The sequence below is a fragment of the Anticarsia gemmatalis genome, chromosome 9 (assembly GCF_050436995.1).
Source record: "Anticarsia gemmatalis isolate Benzon Research Colony breed Stoneville strain chromosome 9, ilAntGemm2 primary, whole genome shotgun sequence".
Taxonomy (NCBI): Eukaryota; Metazoa; Arthropoda; class Insecta; order Lepidoptera; family Erebidae; genus Anticarsia; species Anticarsia gemmatalis.
Window position 1 is genome coordinate 1513085 of NC_134753.1, and position 22477 is coordinate 1535561.

The 22477-nt window shown below is 34.5% G+C and overlaps 1 protein-coding gene across 8 annotated transcripts in view; it reads right to left on the bottom strand.

The window, feature by feature from the left end:
• Window positions 1-15538, bottom strand: part of Msp300 (Muscle-specific protein 300 kDa) — a 178499-nt gene extending 162961 nt beyond the window's left edge. For 7 of the 8 annotated variants that reach the window (XR_012959623.1, XM_076118593.1, XM_076118594.1 and 4 more), the window contains exon 1: window positions 14988-15538. Coding sequence is in view for 7 of the 8 variants with exons in the window: in XM_076118593.1 (XP_075974708.1) it covers window positions 14988-15498 (511 nt within the window). In the remaining variant the exon portion in view is untranslated. The remainder of the gene's footprint in view (window positions 1-14987) is intronic. The other variant, XM_076118595.1, reaches the window with a different exon arrangement.
• Window positions 15539-22477: the final 6939 nt, after the last annotated feature.

The window sequence follows — 22477 nt, forward strand, 5'->3', positions numbered from 1 at the left end:
AATCGTTTTCAGCCGTACATCACGTGTATCGATCACATGAGTCACATCGTTATATTGCTATTAAACCGTCGATCAAACGTAAGTGGTAGGTTTTTGTATAAGTGACTAACTGAAATGGGGAAAGTCAGTTAAATATGACGCGAGGTACGGCAATGTTTATCGAAGAATTTTTGAGATGGGTAGTCGTTTTGTATTTGAGATGGACTAGTAAACCAGTGACATTAATTTAATAGCCAATAACAGTCCTACTGCTCCGAAAGAGTCTTTTCCCCGAATTTATTAGGATATGAGTCTGACACGTTTGCTAAGTGCGTCTTTCTCTTAACCAGACTAATATCGGAGTATATAGTCATATTATAGTCAGGCCAATCTTAAAGAGATTTTCACTGACAGATAATACTAGAATTATAAATAAAACGAGTAAAACCCTTTTGATATTGTTGAATAAGTAGTGATAAACTTTTTCTTTCGCAAATATTCACGCGTGCGAAACCAGTAGACATAATATTATTACTATCGATAATCATCAAAAACCATACACTACAAACCTAACACATCAAATAAAGTAAAACTAATATAATTAGAGTAAGCTATAAAACATTAGTAAATATAAACAATCGTTAGTTCCACAACCATAACGACATAAATATGAGAACGTCCTTGTAACATTTCTATGTTTTACCACTAAATTATTTAACAACATGTGTTACTATTGAGTTTTGACTGCTTGTGAACTACTACTATGACTAATAAAAAAATAAAATACCGTCAAATTGAGAACCTCCTTCTTTTTTGAAGTCGGTTAAAAATGACTGCCTCTATGGCGCGGTTGGAAGTGTATCCGACTGCTGGTAATTTGGTCTCGGGTTCAATTCACGAGTCAGGCAAAGTGATATTGGCCTTTGTAATTTCTATTAGGATATCCTTTCAAATCAAATTCCAACATTCTGTACAACGCACATTTTGGGCTACGTTGGGTCCATTTCGACACCGAAAATTACATCAAAATAAATCTTTTTACACTTCATCTGAATTTTCACCATTTTCTTAAATATCCTACATACTAAATCACTGGTAGATTTCATTAAGCCGACTTCACCTACCGCAGTGCAATCAGTCAATCTCATTGTACGACAGGACAGACAAGACGTTGAGATTTACGACCAATAAACTTAGGAGAAACCTTTACATAGAGACTAGAAACTATGAAGTACTGAATAATTTCTTATAACAGCCTAGCCTTTCTTCCAACTATGTTGCAGTCGGCTTCCAGTCTCACTGAATGCAGCTGAATACCAGTCTTTTACATGGAGCGACTGCCTATCGGACTTCCACCACTCAAGCTTCTGGCTACTGGTAACGACCGTCAAAGATCTTCGAAAATGAAAGCCGGGACCCATAATTTGACGCGCCTTCGAAAACACGAAGGAATCCCTTATGTATAAGATGGTCATCCATCCACAGAACAAGCTCGGCAAACGTAGCTTAACCTTAATACCAAAAAACTTCCATTCGGATGCCACATTCAGGTAGATCCTGAATAAAGTCGACAAAAAAGTGATTATCTTAATAACTAATCAATTCAATTTCAAACATAACAAACGATCTATCAAATGGCCAACAACACGTTAATTCATATTTATTTTTAGCCTTGGCTTACATGTGTTCATACATTTTCATAAATTTTAATAAACATAGATCTGAGCCGTGACGGTGGTCAGTACCGGTTTAATTTTACCTGTTTAATTAAACGATTTGCAATCACGCGAACTACTTGCAAATGTAATCTTAGTGTTACTTGAAAAGTAAGAAGATTTATCTTCAAAGTCCCCGCACTTGGTCAGCGTGGTGGACTCAAGGCCTAACCCCTCGTTCGTTCGGGAAGAGGCCCTTGCTCAGCAGTGAGACAGTAAAAAAAATTGTTACATTTGAGTAGACACACTGGTCAAACTTAAACCTGAACATCAACACCAGTTTTTACACACATTAATTATTATTCACTGTCGCAAATTGTTAGGAAAATATATCGTAAATAATCTTAACATAATTTCAATTTTCGAAAATTCTAAACCTTCATTCTCAGGCGCAGGTAAAGTAAGTACACCTAAGTTTACACCCAAGAAGTTTAACGTGACGTACAAAAATAATGACTATGAAAACAATTTGATCATCTCAGTCATTTTGACACTAGATAAATGATTAAACAAAATTTCAAAACAAAACATCTATGTACATAATTATAAACATGAATTAAACACATTACAACATACATACGATACTACAAGTAGATATTTTAGTGAGACAGATGACTTATTTCGGTTCTCGGTACAAAGAGGTCGCTGCGATAACCGCTGAGCGCTAGTTGGTTGATCACGAGTGAATGACATCATTTCATTAACGGGTGCCAATGTCGGTGAGTTTGCATGGAAATGTTCACTATTGTGGGAAACTTGAGTTTAATATTCTAAGACATCTTGATGGTCGCATTGATCACTTATTCTATAATACTAGCAGAAGTGAGCAACCGGGTTTTTTAGAAATATGAAGAATTTTCACGGGTTGATTTTGAAGAAATAATTTGCTAATATTTGAACCCCAGATTTGAAGATGCAAATTAATTAAACCCCACTTTTATGAAAATCGGTTCAGCGGTGTATTCGTAGCAGCGAAACAGACAGACAGACAGAGTTTCGCATTCATCTCATAAGTATAGATCATTTTAGGCAGACGATAAAAAATCCAGCAAGCATTTGATCAAACACTATATTCCAAGAATCGTAGCATTGTTACTTTAACTTGTAAGAATTTAGTATATAGGTATGACATTTTGTAACCTCGTTTCACTGAAATTCTTCGTTAACGTTATTTGATACTTTAAGCCATATACTTGTGTCTCATAAGAAGCTTACGTCATCTTATAAAGTCAATTTCTTACAAACATATCCTGTTTTGCCTTTTTAAAGACTAGATAACATTTTATTAGGTATCTTACCTAATGTCAGTCTAACTATATGTTTATATCAAGAGAAATAGAGTCTAGAGCACATGTAACAGTACAGACAAAAACTGTAATTTCCTTTACTTTATTAAAAGCCGGTGTCAGTATGGGCACGATTATGCCTTGCATTGTTTCGTATGTTTGTGCTGTTAACTGCTGTATACTCTAAAAGACTAAATTGTCGTTCTCTCACTACTGGGCAAAAGTCTCACCAATATTATTCCAGCTATCCCCATTTTCTGTTTTGTATGTCTTTTTTCTGTCAAAGACATTTAAGTCAAATAGAAGAACAATAACTTTTTTAATCGGTCAGGTAGTTTGAGTGAAATCCTAATTCCCGTAAATCTGTAACTACACTCTTATGATGGAAAATGTTAAGGTAGTTGACAGATATTAGACTTATACTTTTTTTGGGATATAAAGTGGAAAGAAAGCGTATCCACTAAAGTAATAAGCAGATATTTATTTATACAACAAGGAATAAGTTTCGATAATGTGTATAATACATCGATCAAAGTCTACCTTTAAACATATAAAACGCTATAGTTAAACATTGTGAGTTGTTGTTATTTACCCACAGTAGATAAATAAAACAAGAGTAGTTATTTACGAGCTGCAACGACGAACTATAAAGTTATAAATAGGTTTATAACCTCGTTCATTACTTTACTACATGATGTCGATTTGTTTTTTTATTATAAATGAGGATGTAGTTATAGAAATTATAATAAGTTTGCTGAACGGTGCCAATGGGATAGGAAATATTTAGGACTGAAAAATGTGATTTACAAACATACAAAAATGAATTCATCAAATATAATCCATAAAAAAATGATAAAGAGGGATGGATTATTTATAAGGTCAGCTGCATTGTACTCGTAACTGGCGGTCCTGTATGACAAGATGTATGGATCCGAATGAAGCAAAGGAAGTTCGTAAGGATCTTACCAATTGGCGTTCTGTGTCTCTGCCTATCAGAAATAGGCGTGATATTATGTACATACATATTTGAAGAGTGCTTTCCGAAGGCGCCAAGACAAAATAAATACTTATAGTTTATGACAACAATTTTAATTTATCGTAGTCAAAATAATTAACAAAGATATTTAGATAATAGATGATTAGAAGAGATTAGTTGTCTTTGCCAAATGACAGATAATGCTGAACCATTAAACAACATAAATATTACCTCCCAAAATGATAATAAATTCACTATTTAATTTGACATACGAGTACAATCAATTCTGTACAAAAATATATTTCACTAGCTGTCCCGCGCAACTTCGCTTGCGTCACATAAGAAAATGGATCAAAATTTTCCCCGTTTTTGTAACATTTTTTATTGCTACTCTGCTCCTATTGGTCGTACCGAGATGATATATAGCCTATAACCTTCCTCGATAAATGGTCTATCTAACACTGAAAGAATTTTTCAAATCGGAGCAGTAGTTCCTGAGATTAGCGCGTTCAAACAAACAAACAAACAAACAAACAAACAAACTCTTCAGCTTTATAATATTAGTATAGATTAAAAGGATCAAGTTAATAATGTACGTGGGCAGCGGTCGGTAAATATACGATAATCCTATTTGGCACGAGATGTGTTTTATGTAACGCGTCCAGACCATAACATCTTGTAATTATAATAATATCGACGTAACACTTAACGTAATATACAATAGGGCTAGCACAGGAAAAGGACATAATATATTTTCTCCAGCAGATCATAGTGTAACTGGGCTAGATTTCATTTGTATCAGTTACAAATTTAATTATGAGTAAGTATGTCATTTTTTAAAATGGAAGAATCACATTTTTGTCGATGCAATAAGCTGATAATCAATAACCGTCGCTGTTTAGTTATTCATCTAGGAATGTTTAATTCAGTTGAAGATCTCATAATTTTAAGTAACCTTATTACACATACACTAAACGTGACTTCTATGTAGCATTTTTTTATTTTACTGAATGATTCTGGTGTCTCTTAAAAGATTTTTATTTTCCCATTTAAAGCTATGAATTTAAGACTACTTTTGTGCTTACGAACTTAGTTATCCACAATTTTCAGTCAACCCTAGCCCCACCACATCACGTGTCCAAGTTTACAGCCGTGAACAGAGCCAACGCACCGATAGTTGCGGTTATGTGTTACGCGATACGCTCCATTGGGGCCAGTGGCCATCTCGCCACGTAAAATGGGACATTACACGCTATTGGCCATTATGTGGTCACCACGCTTCTGATTATGGTGATTTAGTGTCAATCGTTTTAGATAGGATGTGATTTTGTAACGATGGATGGTTAGACTTCCTATCATACATTGATGCGCTTGAACAGAATTGATTGTTGCTATAATGATGTTATTCTTCTTCCCGTTACTTTGGCGTCACGTAAAGAATTTCCGACATTTTCAACTATTACACAGTTCAAAAATCCATCAAACAACTATGTATCTTTTTGCAAAAATGATTACACCAAGACATTATAACTACGTGTAAATTGTAAACCTGATAAGAGTAGCACAAGAAAATTATTACATCAATTTAAAAGTCACTATAAAATGATACGTTACCACCATCGTATCATAACAGGCACTATAATCATACCCTGTAGAACACCCATAACTTATGGCATAAAACCTGAAGGTTAAGTCTACATCAGCTTGTCAAAATAAAAGCAAAAATGCATAATATTTATGAGCATGCAGCTAGCGTGGGCCGCAGATATGAGAGCGCTGGTTTTGGCATTGTTATTACATGATAAATGTTGTCAAATGCCAGTCTCAGGTTATCGGGTATGTAGGTAGGTATAAGAAATATTCCATTCTATAATAATATGTTCATGAGATCAGCGTGAAACATCAAAACAAAACAGTAAATACTTTAGTATTTTATTTTTGTGTGAATATTGATTTTATTAGGACAAAGCGTTACGACGACTATTTACGAGGTTTCGATTACAAACTGATAATATAAGTTAGCTTTTTATCTTCACTGGCATTTACTTTAAGTATGTTTAAAATTTTTATGATTTTTTCTCGAAAATACTGTTAGAGAACTGACATAAGTAGTGCACTGAGAAAACTTTCTTGAAAGGAAAACAAGCCTTAACTTGCTTAATCTGGAGATATTACTTGAAAATATCTAGATGGCCTCACATTCTAACTATCTCAAAAGTTGGCTAAAGTATTCATAATAGGTACCTAAAATTAGCGAAACAGGTAAACATTTCAAAGGAGAAATGAATCGCCACAATAGCTATTTGAACTATGTCCGATCAAACATATGACTCATAGCGAGCCTAACGCAGAACGGTGCGTCGAATCACACCTGCGATGCGCGCGCGCACATGACGGTTACAAACGCCATATGATTTGCTTTTCATTTGTGAATATAGGTCACGGGTGCGAAGTACTTGATTAAGATTTATATGGTAATTACTGAACCCACACTCGGTCAGCGTGGCGAACTCAATGCCTAACCCCTCCCTAGTTTGGGAGAAGACCCTTGCCCTGCAGTAGGACAGTAACAGGTTAAAAAAGAATAATATTGTACTCGAATTAAATCAAAATGTAGGTATATAAGATCTTACAAGTAAATAGTACCTTTATGGCATAAAAAAGGTCATAAAAACATAAAACTAGTTTTGTATCTATATAAGTTTTATGTTTGTCTGTCTATCTATGCAGGACATCTAACCTTTAAATAACATATTTGATTGTAATCGATTCTTAAGAAAGATACGGTAATTTAAAGATGCTCTCCTTCCCTGTAGATATTTTATTATTATTTTTGTATATTAGTTCGATAAACAATAATTTTTCAGTGATGTCAGCTATTATATACCTATTTATTTTAACCTAAATGATAAACTTGGTACAATAACAATGTTTGAATTTTAGAAGGGGTACTACCGTACTATCCCATAAACTCACACTTTAGCATACGAGTCTAAAACAGATTTCAAAAATGTAATCCATTACATTAAAGACTAACTATCATTTTGTAGGCAACTATTTAGAAAGGGTAATAAATAATCCCTTTTAAAGGATAATGGTCCGAAGTTAATCCATCCAATAAGTAGTAAAGGGAATTGTCTGTTTGATTAATACACAACCAACTTTGAAGCTGAAGATAAAATTGATTGAAACACATTCATCAGTATTGAGTTTAATTGGATATATCTGAAAACAGATGGATCAAAGTATAATCAAAGATATTAAGAAGAAAATATCAATTAAAACTTTAATATAAGTGTAATGACAATAGAAGAATAATAAAAAGGTACAACAGAAACTGTAGTAATGCTGTAGATATATGTATCTATCGATTTTTTATTATATTCCTAGATACTTTTGTGGTCCTTTTTATGTGGACGATGTTGAAGTATGAACATACAAAAGCAGTATGAAACATCGAACTTTTTTTTGCTTAAGTTCGTTACCTTTGAATCAACGTTAAAATAAAAGCGTAAGACTGAAAAAGTGTTTTCCAAAAGCGACTTGCACAACGAACAATAAAACGTTAACCAACCAATTCATTAAGAAGTAATCAACATGTAATTACGAGGAATAAAACTATACAACACATATAATTACGTACAGCCACGTTATCTCAATACAATGTACTGATACACACAAGTTTACGAGATGTTTGTCCTTCAGTGCTGTGAGAAACTGCTTCATTAGATTTACTACTACGGTTCACTTCACGATTCTGCCTGTTGGAAAATCGGTTTATATTGATAGTTGAGACTAGTAGTATCAATATTACGGTACCAAAACGTGTTCCAAATTTTCTTTAAATTTTGTTTTAGCCGATTCATAGTAAGGAGCAATATCACAAACAAAGATTTTTAGCAAAGCCGAAATTCTCTTCGGAAATAAAATAGAGAGACACAGATACAATGATAGTAATTGAAAAGAATCAACACATTACTATATACTTAAGACTTCAAGCATAAACATTACAAAAGCCCACTTCCACACAAAACATTTCCAACCCTAAAAAGCCTTACAAAGACACAGTATCTCACCTTTCACGAACTTACACATATACGTCAACTATAAAACAATAAGACCTTAAGAACCAAACATACAAATTTGTAATTATCACATGACGGGTCATCAGTTCATTTGACAAGCGAATATGGCGATGTGCCACATTAAATGAGGAGCAGGTTAACAGATGCATATAATTAGAAAGATTCGTTATTTCTTTGATCTATTTGTAGATTGTAAATCAATCGACTCCTCAAATAAGATTTACTAGTTCTTTTAACTATTATAAGTACTGCTATATACTTGCGATGTAATCTCCCTAGCTTAATACAACCAATCTTTGAATCAGCTAATATTAATTACAAGATATTATTCCTATAGCACTTAACAGCGGACCTAACAATTTGTATCGTACGAGTAGGTACAGTCAAACATAATTCTGTGTAGCTAGAAGATAGCTAGAAATTTTTATTATTTAAATCGAGTTAAAGATCAGACCATTACTATAAAAGAGCGTTATTCAAACGCCAACCCATAAATTAAAAGAAAAGAATAATTAACTTTTACGGTCAGAAATTAAGATTAAACTTCAAGGACAGAAAGAGACTAAATGCATTCAATTAAGGTCACCAGAACAAGTATCTAGATATCTTATCAGAACAGATAACAACTTTGAGAATAAATTCAAGTACAAGTAAATAAATAAATGATTAGATAATCACGACACTTGTAACGTAGAAGTAATCGGTAGGAAAATTGCACATAACTGGAGATACGACAAACATAATGATGTTTGCTTTCACAATCGTGCACCTTTCAAAAATGATAAATAATATCGAAGAAGAAAGTTTCAAAGTTTTTATAACATATCGTACATTACTGAATGCAATAAGTTGTCCGCCGTTTACATTAAATGGTATCATATTTATAGTTCTGCATGAAAAAAGCTACCTGCATGAGTAATATAAATATTAGACCCACAAAAGTGACAGTGCCTAAAAATATGTGAGTATTTACGGATGTTAAAGAAAACTAAAGAATATTTTCTCATGTCCTGAATATAGAAAAAAATACACACATTTTTTTACAATTCTCCCACTAATAGCAACACTTGAGGCGCGGGCACTTTTACAAACTTACGAAAAATGGACACAAAGGACAACCAGACCCAAAACAACTACTTATGGATCGCACAAATTATATTTGTTCCAGGCGGGAATCGAACCCACGACCTCTTGACGCAATGGTTAGCGGTGGGGCGACTATAACCACTGCGATATATACTATATATACTCTACACTCTACAGCCGTTTAAAAATAATCTAACTGAAGTGACAAAACAGTTTAATCTAAAGTAACGGATGTATCAAAACCCAGAGCACTTGTTATTCAGCTGAGCGCTAATTTACGAAGCGACAATGACATCACTACGATTTTAATACACAATTACACAAGCCTTACGTCACACTCATTCAACTAGTTTGTTGAGCATTTTCTCGGAAACATACATCTATGTAGGCAAATTAACATAAATCTGCATTTTATGGTGCACGATGTTGTGATCAATTAAATCATTGTTAATTAATATTGTGCAGAGAAAACGGTGTATATGTTACTGTAAAAGCCCGAACGGTGGTAACTCCTAAGATTTTCCGGTATAACCTAAGATTTACCAACTCGCAATGGTAAAAGTCCGAACAATACTTTTATTTCGAACTTTTACCTATATTCACTTGATGATATCGAGATGTCGCCGGAGCCCCGCGAAGCGGGGCTCCTCCTTCTGGGTGGTTAAAAAAAAATAACCACGAAGGCTAAGGTGGGAGCTTCGCTTCGCTCGCTCCCACCTTAGCCTTCTAACCTAACCTACCCATGTCGCTATGCCCAAAATTCCTTCTTTATAACTATGTCACAGTATATAATTATACCGTGAAATAGTTATAAACATAGTTATGAAGGAGGATTTTTTTATATATCGTAACATAGTTTTTAAACTCTGGCTTGTTCGGACTTTTACCATTGAGAGTTGGTAAATCTTAGGTTTTACCGGAAAATCTTAGGATTTACCACAGTTCGGGCTTTTACAGTAACATATACAGTAACAAATAATAAGTACATCAAACAAGAACCATTTGTTCTTTTCGAAACATCCACTCCAATATTACCCCATCTTCATCATATAACAGAAGGATCTTGGAAACAGATTATGAATACAACAGTATAATAATATTCGATGAGGATCAAAACACAAAGATATTATTTCATTTATAAGCCATAGGACTTGTTTCGCTTCTGCAATACTACTGTACTGTTCTAAGCATACATATAACAACAATTTTTCAAAGCAAATCCCTATAACTTAAGTCTAACACACGTCATATAAGACTTTCATTTACTTTTGTTCATAGCATTATGTCTACATTTCAGGTACAATATTAATAGCACTGATGACAACTTGTATCCTTCGAATATAATACTCCCAAGCATTCTTACTTTATCATTATTTTATGTAATACAAGCACGTTTTTAATCAAGAGCTCTTGAGAATTGTAAGTGGTTAACTATGTTTTCTTTACAGGACTCTATAATTTTGCTGTAGACTTTTATATTGATAATTATGGCTTCTTCTGAGTTTGATAAATTTTAAAATTAATTCAGCAAGTGATTTTTCATCATTTGTGCATTACAATTTTTTTATATTTAGATACCTAAAGAATTAAATGCAAGTGAATTTATTTGACCCATTTTAGAACCTTACTTCATACCCAAAGCTTTTTTATTCACTTTTCAACTATTAAACCTACCAGCACAGCTAATAATCAAGTTAAAATAAAAAAAATATTATCATCATTTAACCCAAATAAAAAAATCATAGCCTTCAAAATACAATCAATCTCGATACGAAAATATTTACAACAACACATATCAACAAAAAACTCTATAAACAAGTTGAAATCAATTAGAATCCAAGTGCAATATTTATCATTGCGCTAATACCTCTAGCAGCTGATAAGATAGAATGACATATTTTATAAAAAATTGCAAAGGAATTTAATCTCTTGTACATAATTAGTTTTACGAACTGACAGACTCTATTTTAACCCGTCACTGTCCTACTGCTAGGTAAAGGTCTTGGCCAGATCGAGGGAGAAGTTACGCGTTGAGTCTACCTCGCTGGCAAGTGCGGGTCAGGACCATCGCATGCCCTCAACAAATGTATTAAACAGTTTTTAAGGCATGCCGTCCCACTGCTGGGTAAAGGTCTCGTCCAGAACGAGGGAGGGGTTAGGTCTTTAGTCCACCACGCTGGTCAAGTGCGGGTCGGAGACTTTACATGCCCTCAACCAATTTATAAATTAAACCATTTTTAAAACATGTAAGGATATTTTAGAAATATTTATGGATGGTTACATACTGATGTTCGAAATCCTGTTACGATTCATTGCAAAATATTTATTAGTGTTTTGGTGATAGTAGATTCTAATTTCCAAGGTTATGTTTGAATCAGCTGTTTGAATGTTACCAAATTGAGATTCACTCGAGGTTATAGACGTATTAAGATCTACATGTGAAATATCATATTTAATTTCTGCATTGGTTGCAAATTTTATAAAAAAAATAAGCGAGAAGTGAATTTAAATCGTGATTATATTCTTCTAACTAGGTATATATAGAGAAGCACAAATCTAAGCAGCACTTAATTTGTCAAGAAAACTCAACAAGAAAGAGTGAAGCGTGTACCTAGAAACACCACACCATTCAGGTGAATACTCATCAAAATGTAAAGCCTTACTTTCTTAAACTCGGATCGGACCGCCTGCAACGAAGATTGATGTGTCTAACTATACCTAATTACATTATAATCCGAGACGAATCTAATAGAGGAGAAACTAGAACAGCGGATGTAAGAAATACTGGATAATGAAAGTAGCTTGAAAGTTGACGTTTAATCCTTACTAATCTATACTAATATTATAAAGCTGAAGAGTTTGTTTGTTTGTTTGTTTGTTTGAACGCGCTAATCTCAGGAACTACTGGTCCGATTTGAAAAATTCTTTCAGTGTTAGATAGCCCATTTATCGAGGAAGGCTATAGGCTATATAACATCACGCTACGGTCATAAGGAGCGGAGTAGCAACGAAAAATGTTACAAAAACGGGGAAAATTTTGACCCATTCTCTTAGGTGACGCAAGCGAAGTTGCGCGGGTCAGCTAGTATATTATAAATGTGAATGTAGGTAAATCTGTCTGTCTCATTTTCATTCCTAAACCACTGAATTGATTTGCATGAAATGTTCCGCAAAGATAAATAGTTAGCGAAAAAGGACATAGGATAGTGTTATCCCGGAAATAACACGGTAACAAAAATTAAGCTGTAATCAATTAAAATATAAAAAACTCTTCTTTTACTGACTGATGGACAACACTCAGGCGAAACTATTAAGCGTTAAGAAGGTTGAAATTTGGTGTGAAGATTCCTTAGGACATATTAGAGGAGCACTAAGAGAGGATTTTTGAAAATTCTCACCCGAAGAAGGTGAAATTCTATTCGGTTGAAGCAGAGGGTGGAAAGCTAGTAAAACATATAACTATTGACCACGCAGACGGTAAAGAGCTAGTGGAACATAATAAACTTTGCATACAGAAACCTTGGGACGGCCATACTTAGAATAGATACCAAATTCTATTCAAATGCCGACTGTTTTGTTAATGCATTGCAGAACCAATTTTAACTGACTTCCTGGATGCTGACAATATATCTAAAAACGTTAAAATAATATAATTAATTCTCTTGTTTGATACTTAAATAATAACATATTCAAGTTTTTAAACTATCGCGGTTTGTACATACAGGTTGTCCCAGAACGTCAACTTGACCAAATATCTAGGTTTTTTATAAACGCCTATAATTTTCAAACTGCATTAGATGCGTAAATTTTTTTTCAAACTTTTCTTATAATGGCCACAATCAATCCTGTCACTTCGTTTCCGCTTGACGTTGAGCTTTGAGACAGCCTTTATAGTACTAAATTGCAAGGTATCGTATCTATAAGAAGACGTTGGGATTATACGTCATTATTATAACTACGAGATTAAACACAGAAAACTGCAAGATCCGCATGTGACAATTTCAAAAGCAATATACGTTAATTCTTAAAACATTCTTAGAAATGCCTTCAAGCCAAGTCTGATGATACCGTAATCACACTTGGTATTCATCATGTTATGTCACATTTACAGCAATCAATAGTTCTGTCACCTTCTACTGGATCTAAAATGCACATAATAAAAAAGCGTGACCACGGAATAATGTTCTAAGTAAAAATGTCCAAAATTCAGAACACGTATAAAGCACCTTCAAGACAAACCTTGAACTTAAGTTTCTTTATTTGCAAAAACCGTTGATTGGGAAGAAATACTTGATGTGTGACTGGGAGTAGGACTTCCAATAAGGGGGATTTTTTTAGATAAAAATATGAATAGCCTTCGGCCTGATTATCTTGTCATACAAGACCGCCAGTTACGAGTGCTACGCACCTAACCTTTTTGCAAGACGTTGTCAGTATGATTGTGTATGTCTTTCTAGGGCGTGTCTTTCACGGCCTGACAGCAGATGACTTTATCTAAGTTTAATGTTAAAATAAGAAAACTATTATACTTAAAGAGCTCTCTGCCATAACGTTAACCACCAACCGCACGAAAGACATTTTCAACTTGAGTAAGCACTGCTGGCACATTTTATTTTGATTTGTAAGATAAATGAAGCATGACTATATCAATGAATAATAATCTATTTTTAGTAATAAAGCTTACTATAACTTCAAACTTACTGCCTAGCAGAAATACGAAGAAACTTAAAGTGTTACCACTGTAGCTTTCGTAAATATTTTATGATCTAATCAGGTCTAAAAGGAAATACATTTTAAACCATATAATCTAAAACTTAAGGTTCAGTACGGCTTGCTGTAGTTTCGTTGCAGATGTGGGCCCCACCCATTGCACCATTGATGGGAATGCACATATAGAACGAATTCCCAGCAAAGTCAGAGATCCGAAGAAGATTATAAGAAGCAATACGAAAAATACTGATTTTACCAGAGTATCCTTACAAAATTATAACTAACTGAAGGAACGCAAATCTGAGATAAATATGGGTCTAAAATACACAAGTAATGGTTGTATGGTATTCCAATTAGAACCTGTAGAAATATCCACGACAAATATCTGTATTGTTATGCTAAAAGATTACGTATAGCACAAAACATCCGGACCTAGCCAAGGCCGTATGAAAGAAGATATTAACCGATTACTTAAAAAAACCTTGACAACGAATCACCTTAATCACTTTTTATTAGTCCTACAAGCGCTGGATAAAATACGCTTCAACACGTATATATTTTAAATCGTAAATTCCGTCTTCATTCTTAGTAGATAAGCCACCATTGCGATGCATATTTGCATTGAAAACCTATCCAACTATAAAAAGATTTTTACTTTATATCCAACCAGTCTTGCCCTTACCAAGAATTTATTACCGATGACATCATTTCATCCACAATAGTCACTTTAAGGTAAAAATCTAGCCGTTTTGTTCGCACTTTTGTGTATACTAAAATTAGAATACCAAATCAACTTGTTTACTACCGGCGACTGTCAAGGCCGTAGCGTACTTTTGACATTTACCGGCTTCAAGAACGAATGTCTAATGCCTTACATGGTAAAGTATTTGTTATTAGATAACGTGTATAATTTTTAGATAAATTACACTGTTTCGACCAAAAAAGCAATAAAAGAAATAGTCGTCCTGCGTGTCTATTTTTTTTAGATATTCTATCGATTTCTGAAATAATTGATTGACATTCTATTTATGTTTACACATGTCATGTCACAGAACATTTCATTTTACCTCGATATGTTATTACTGTACCTAAGTTATTATAACGCTATATTTCCCTATCATATCAAAACATTTCCTGTACGTAAACTCACCGCGAATTTCAGCGATGTGGGAGTCATATTCCGATTTGCTCCTCAGGTAATCCTTCCTGGGGGCAGTCTGCCAAGTCTGTTGTTTATACTCTGAGTACCACTCGTGCTGGGGCGACTCCGCCCGCTCCTCACTACGCGTCTCAGTCACAGTCCTCTTCACCACCCGCTCGAACTTCACGAAGCGGACTCCAGCGGCCAGGTCGCCCTCCTCGACCTGCCGCTCGAACCGCTCCATCTCTTCGACGGGCTCCACATGCCTTAACTTCAAGTTAGGAAAATTCGATTCAAATGACTTCGTAGGGGATTCTGTGTCACGAGTATGTTTGAGTTTAACTTCGATTTTGGGCGACTCAGGGCGCCGTTTACGCTGCTCTATACGTCGTTCTATTTCATCTACATCAGTGGTAGCGTCCACTGTGTCATTGCTAGATTGTCCACTCCATACTTTCTCGAAGAAAGAGACGCGGTCTCGAAGACCGCTATGCGACGGGGAGTCGCGGCCGTCCGACATTGCGACATGACCTCTCCGCACGGAGGCTCGCTCGATACTAGCCGTTAAGTTGGAGGCTCAGTGTTGCGCATGCGCGGTGCGCGCCCACGTGTGCTTGTAGACATCGCCTAGACGATGCCGGCAAGCTTTGGGGTGCTTTCGACAGACAGGCTTTGATGTTGCCGGAAAAATTGGGGGAAATTTTAACGATACCGGAATAAGAAGGGAAATTTAATTGTACTTATTCTATTTAAGTTACCATTCTTTCACTGCTAGGAAATTAAGAGTCATCAATCACATTTTATTTGTATGTTTTGTAGTATATTTAAACACATAGTTACGTACGTGTATTGTTGTTATCAGTGCGGTGATAATGAGCGTGACGTAACGTTATTAAGTCACCAATTATGAGAGATATATTTAGATATTATCAAACGCTTCTGTGTAGATACAATGTGTTTAACTTTGTTTAATTGGCGATAACTTTAAGATAGTTTATTATGATATTGCACAATAGTTTTGTAGTTGTTTTGCATGATTGATAAGGAAGTGAACTAACTTTAGTTAAGATAACCGTAAACTAAACTATGTATCATCGTTGGATAAGTTAAACTGTTTTTGCTAAGAGTAAACTTTAAGGTTAACCTCTAGCACTTACTCTACTGTTAATGTTTTTAAGCCACTTTTTTTTACTCTGTCCTTCTGTCCCATTGTGTGAAAGGGTCTAATATCCTCCCGATCGAGGAATGGGTAGGTTTTCATCACGATGTTTTCCTCCACCAACTTATACTCGGCTATCACTGCATAGATAATAATGCATTTGTAATTAAATATTTTTTGGACTAAAGTTATCCCGAACAGACAGTAATAATGACAAATAAATACATAATTTTCCTTTTCAAGCAACAATTATGAACACAATTATAGTCGTTCATTGAGGCAAATGTTTGATTTGCATGATGATAAATAGCACCTGAATCCAAAACAATTTGGACATGACTACATGACTTCAAAACTCATATAAAAAACGCTATCGAATAGATAAACTACCGCTAAATGTACTCAGAAATCGGGAGTAAGTCATGTAGTCAATTCCAAATTGTTGTAGTGTGTAGTTTATCTATTCAATAGCGTTTTTATATGAGTTTTAACGCTATCGAATAGATAAACTACCGCTGAATGTACCTCAGAAACTGGAGGTAACCGGCTTTTTGATGCATTTGTAGTAATATCAGCAATTAACCGCACTGCATGTGGCGTGTTCGAACCCTGTTTATAACAACCGCACTGGTATTTCCAAAACGCTTAAACTAAAGTCGAAAAATCTCTATGTTTGTACGCCAACTTCACTCGAAATATGTTAACAGTAAGACACTTATATCAATTAATTAAATTCAATGTATTCATTTGCACTAACTGAAGAGAAAAGTTTAAGTGAAATGTCGAAAGCTTGCGATTCCTTTAAACAATTCTTGAAAGGGCAAAAAGTAGTTTATATTAAAGTAGAGTAGTTTACGCACTTAACATTAGATGATTCCAGGCATGACACTTTTCTAACTTTGGAAGAATATACAATAACAGGTTATAACTTTTTCATGGTATCTACTTCAAGCCTGGACTGTAATGGACAACGAACGACTGTCATTTGGAAATATCCAGAAAAGAGCCTTTGGGGCTTAATATGCAGTTGATTTTCTTTATCGTATGTGGTCAACTTAAGAGTCAAAATTGTTTTAGCAGCCCGAAGTCAGTTATGATACAGAAATAATAAAAATATAGCACTAACCTAAGCAAAATTTCTTAAACTAAACATACAGAATTTTAATCCAAGTTCCACCCAACACAATCACAATGCGGTTTGGAGATAGTTGGATGAGTGCCCAAATCCAAACGCTAGACATTTCATTACTGAAGTCTCTGTCAATGTTAACAGCGCATTGTACTCGTAAAGTTATTCTCTACGACTGCGGAAACTACGAACATGCTGTTATAACGGAACTGGTGTTTGAAGTTCAGTGACTAGATTTTAAGGGCCAGTGGCTAAAGTTATAAACCCACTATACTGCCTACATTACAAATGATTATTTAATGATGAAACGTATAGTTAGCGTTCGCATAATAAGTTCAAATTAAAACTAAAGTCCGCCAAGTTGCTCTTCAATTTCCTAAACTTTTGAAAGAAGCTTCTTCTAACTGTTTAGAAAATTCTTTTTCGCATTTTCTGCAGTGGTTTAGGTCGTCACGCCGCTACCATTGCGTCGGGTCCATTGCGGGTCTGGTTGTTCTTCGTGTCCGTTGTTTGAATGTTTGTTAAAGTCCCCGCGACACAATAGCAATTCTTAGTGCGAGAGTTGTCTTTAATAAAAATAATTAAAAAAAAATGTACTTAGAATAATGGGATGTTAAATTGCATAGGTAGACTGAACCTATGCAATTTAACTGTAGACTGACCATACGGAATCTCCAATACTATATTATATCAACGTACTAAAAACCCTGGCGATTTCAGAAAAAAAACATGTAGCTACTACCATAACTCTTCATCATAAATAAGTAAAACTACGTACACCAAAACACCAATAGAATCATACAATCATTTACCCATATCCAGTAACAAAGTTTAGTTCTACAACATTTAGGCGTACATTGAACCTTTGTTTATGGCCAACAGTCACGGTATCAGAACCAAACAACAGTTGGATACGTAACTTGTGTAGTATTATGTGTAACGTTACATCAGACATGAGATAGCAAAATTTCGGTTTATTGATGGTTTACACGAAGGCTTTCGCAATACTAGAGTAGAAACAGGCCTACGCCAATAGATGAGGAAAAGAGAAAGGTTGCCTGAATTTTCTATGCTATATTCTTAATCACAGTAGCTTAAGCCAATTTACTAAGCCTGTGAAGTCACAGGCCACGTCTGGCCATCCAGGCTTTCTGCCTGTTTAAGATAAACTCAAAATGAAACCAATGGATTTTCATGCGGTTTTTACCAATAGATAGAGTTACTCTCGGGGAAGGTTTAATTATTCATTGTATTTTATTAAGACCCCCGGCGAAATCAGGTCGGGACGTTAGTGTATCACAATGTTAAGTTTAACATAACTTATTCAAAAAATAAAAGCACTTACAAACCGAAATAAATAACATCTAGTTAGTAGACAATTTGATGAGAGTCATTACTCTGGTCACCTAATACAGTCTAGTTAGTGCATAGTTTAGTTAATTGTCCAAAAATAATAGCAATGGATTTAGTCATGCGACAACAACTGACTGTAATTGGTAGCGTTATCTACGCAGCATAATCATGGGTTTACTATCATGGTACAGTTATATTTTAAGCTTCCATTTTCTTATCATACCTTACGAACAATTTCTCGAGCAATTATTTCAGCCACAAGCACTTACCAAAGTAACCAATTTGCATCAAATTAGTACCATACTTTCATTCTACCATCAATGCTCACCATCCATACCAGAGTTCCAAAATCAGCTGATACAATCATGTTGCATCTCTTTCACTCTTGGCAGTGTGTCAATCATCCGTCTCTGTCGTTCGTGGAAGGGCCATAGCCCCAGTGCCCTTGATTGGCGACCTCTACGCAACAGACTGTGACCTATTTGTTGGCTCCTAATTGTTAAATTGGTTCATTGTGATGATACGTGTTGAGTGTGTTAGTCATTCGTGTTTCGTTCATAGTAAAGGATTTAGGAACATATTTTTACTACAATGTCAACCTTAAAAGCGCCTTAGAACCTTTTTTCTTAGTTACATTGTGTATAATATGCCTACAATATCTTATGAGCAAGCAATCTACAGTTCGATATTGGAAAACATTATATTCCCAAACCAATATCAACCACTTTAAAACTGCAAAAAACCCTTCACATGGGACAACTCAGATTTACGGCCAAAGATACTATCGCACATTAAAAAAATACGAATATGAATATCTCGCTGTACATAAATTGATTCAATTACAAAGAAATAAACAACAAGAAAGAACATAAAAGAAAGTAAGTAAGGACAATTTGGGTAACTTTGAATCATTTGGGTAACATTGAACGAATTGAATATGAAACCAACACAATTGATAAAGATTTATTTCAGTTTTGCAAACTTTTATCAATTGTGTTGGATTCATGTTGACTGTAAATAAAGGATTATTCAGATCAGTCGTTACCTTATCCAGAAGATAATTAACAAGTAAAATAACAATTCCCGTACAGAACACAGACTTTCACGACGCGTGTGGGAAGAGAAACAGCTAGGCGGTGAACATAACTCAAATTTGTTAAACGCTAACCAGATACGCAGCATCTGACCTAGTTGAGATACTGTTACCTGGGATAAATAACGTTTAGAACAAGTATAATACTGTTGATGATTGTTGTAAGGGAGTATACTTCCGTTAGTACCATGAACTAATTAAATAAAAAAGGTTTGGTAGGAAGATGTAGGGATTCATTTCCTGTCTTGTATCGTTTTTGTGTTTTAAAAAGACAACTCCCGAACTAAGAATTGCTTTTGTGTCGCGGTGACTTTAACAAACATACAAACAACGGACACAAAGTACAACTAGACCCGATACAATTATTATTTGTGGATCGCACATGTGAGAATCGAAGCCACGACCTCCCGACGCAATGAAAGCGGCGTGGCGACCTAAACCATTGCGCCACGGAGGCAGTCAGATCATTGCAATGTTAAAATCATAAAAAACGCAAATAACGCTGACTTTAGCACAATCAAAAGCTAGAGTTATGTACAGAATTTTTTAAAGATGATGTATTTCAAATATTTAAAAAAAACAAATTAGAGTACATAAGAGCGCAACTCGCATTTGGCCGATTTCTTAGGCATGCAAAAAACTTCGTTTCCGTTTAAGTACTGACATTCCTCCAAAACTTTACAGTTTTAAATAAAATAAAAAAGTTTCAGTCCTGGCTGACTGTAAGGCTGAAACTTTTGTACGTGTAACAAGTTTATAAACTTTTGCAGTTCTAAACTTTTAGACATAAAACTTTTGTAAACCTTTAAATTATTAATTCAAAAATATCAACAAATTATTTTGTAGAAGTAAAACTTTCTAAGGTTTAACATTGTACAAACATACAAGCTTTACAAAATAATTAACATCAAAAACTTCGTAAATTTTAGTACTCGTCCCGTTACAGGCATATTTGCAACATTCTACACAAACTAGGCATTAGTTTCTATCCTTTTCTAACATAGGCTCGTTAGACAAAGAGGAAAAGAGACAGAAGTAACGATTAAGCTTTTATGAATAGTATTTACAGCGGTAACTGTAAACTGTAGTCTAAACATAAATTGTTTGTAAGTAATATGGGCATGCAATGATGACTTTATAGCTAAGATTTATATTATGTGATAGAAAGATTTATATAATCTGATTAAACCCTACTATAAATTCTTTTATAGATCATGACGGTGGCCGTCTAGAATAAACTCATTTAGGTCTCATAGACTGCTGTATGACAATGCTATTCCTTAAAAAAAATATTGTAATTTTTTAAAGTTCGACTCCCACTTTCGGCTACGAAACTAGCCCTTCATGTACTAGTTGTTAAAATATGTATACATAGTAAGCTGTTATAAGATATATAGATTAGCATGTGTTATTAATTACTAATGGTAATGAACTTTGGGAGAAGATTATGTGTGTATGGATTGTGTTGGAGAGGATGTTGGGATGCGCTACAAAAACAGATGTAATATAGTGGAAAAAGGTAGCCATAAACTTAAAGAATGAAATGATCTAAAAGAACATTATTTGTTAAGGTCTACACTCTCTACATGCAAGGTCAATTTCAGTCCAAAGTTTAGCTTCTAAAACGCAAAATCTATTTCATTACAAAATTGATGAGTTCATAGCTTTTAGCAGATAAAATATTAATCAAAAGTTTCTATAACCTATCTCTGTGGTCTAGGTGGTGTACCCGACTGCCGATCACGAGGTCTCGGCTTCGATTTTTCTAATTTATTTTAGAACATTCATCAACAGCATCCCGGAATAACGTAACGTCGCCGATATATAGCAATAATCTTGCTTATTACATGAAATTAACATTGTAAATGGCAGAATACACATTTGTACCTTCTAGTATATCAATTGTGATGTTTTTCTACCAAAGCAATCATAACTTAATTCATCCTTAATAGCCAGTATATCCTTTTAACGACCGGTAATAATTTAAAAGCTATTACAATAATCTAAGCTATCCCTAAGGAATATTTATAGTTATCTATTAATAGTCCGGCGATGTTGGACTTAGCCGATGTTAATACAGCACTACATATGCATAGTATGCGCTAGTTTGCAATTGAGATTTTATACAACGGTGCCGGCTTGTTATGGTGAATATAAAATCTTCTTTAATTATAATTTCGATGTTTTCCTTGTGATACCTTTTGCAATGACATTTTTCATGTTTTTCGACAAATTTATTTTGAAGATAGGTTAGTTTTCGATTTATGATCACCCATATTGAGATTTAATTAAGTTACGTTGACTGAAAACTTAATGCTTATTTTTATGGTATGGCAATGATAGTAGATTTTACTTAAACCAAAGTAAAGTTGACTATCATAAACTATCATTCGTTAACTTTACATTTATCTAATATTTAAGATAACTCTCATAACTATCAACAGTAGATTTAAATGAATAAATTATTCAATATCAATTCCAATATTGCATTCTGGAATCCAAAACTATAGTATCGACGATAAATTTTGTAAGCGTTTTTCCGGAAATCACTTTATCTGATTCACTACTTAAGTAAATTAAAGTAGCTCGTAAAATAACAAAACCACATGCCAACTCGCCACGGGTCATTTATCCATATTTCATGCTAAAACGCATGAGTAAAATTTCCTTGCAGTCAGCTTACTGCAGTCACTAGTAAAATTGTTAAAGAAAAATTCGCAAAAAGTTCGTCTTAGCAAGCCGGCACGCCAGCATGGCGTATCCAA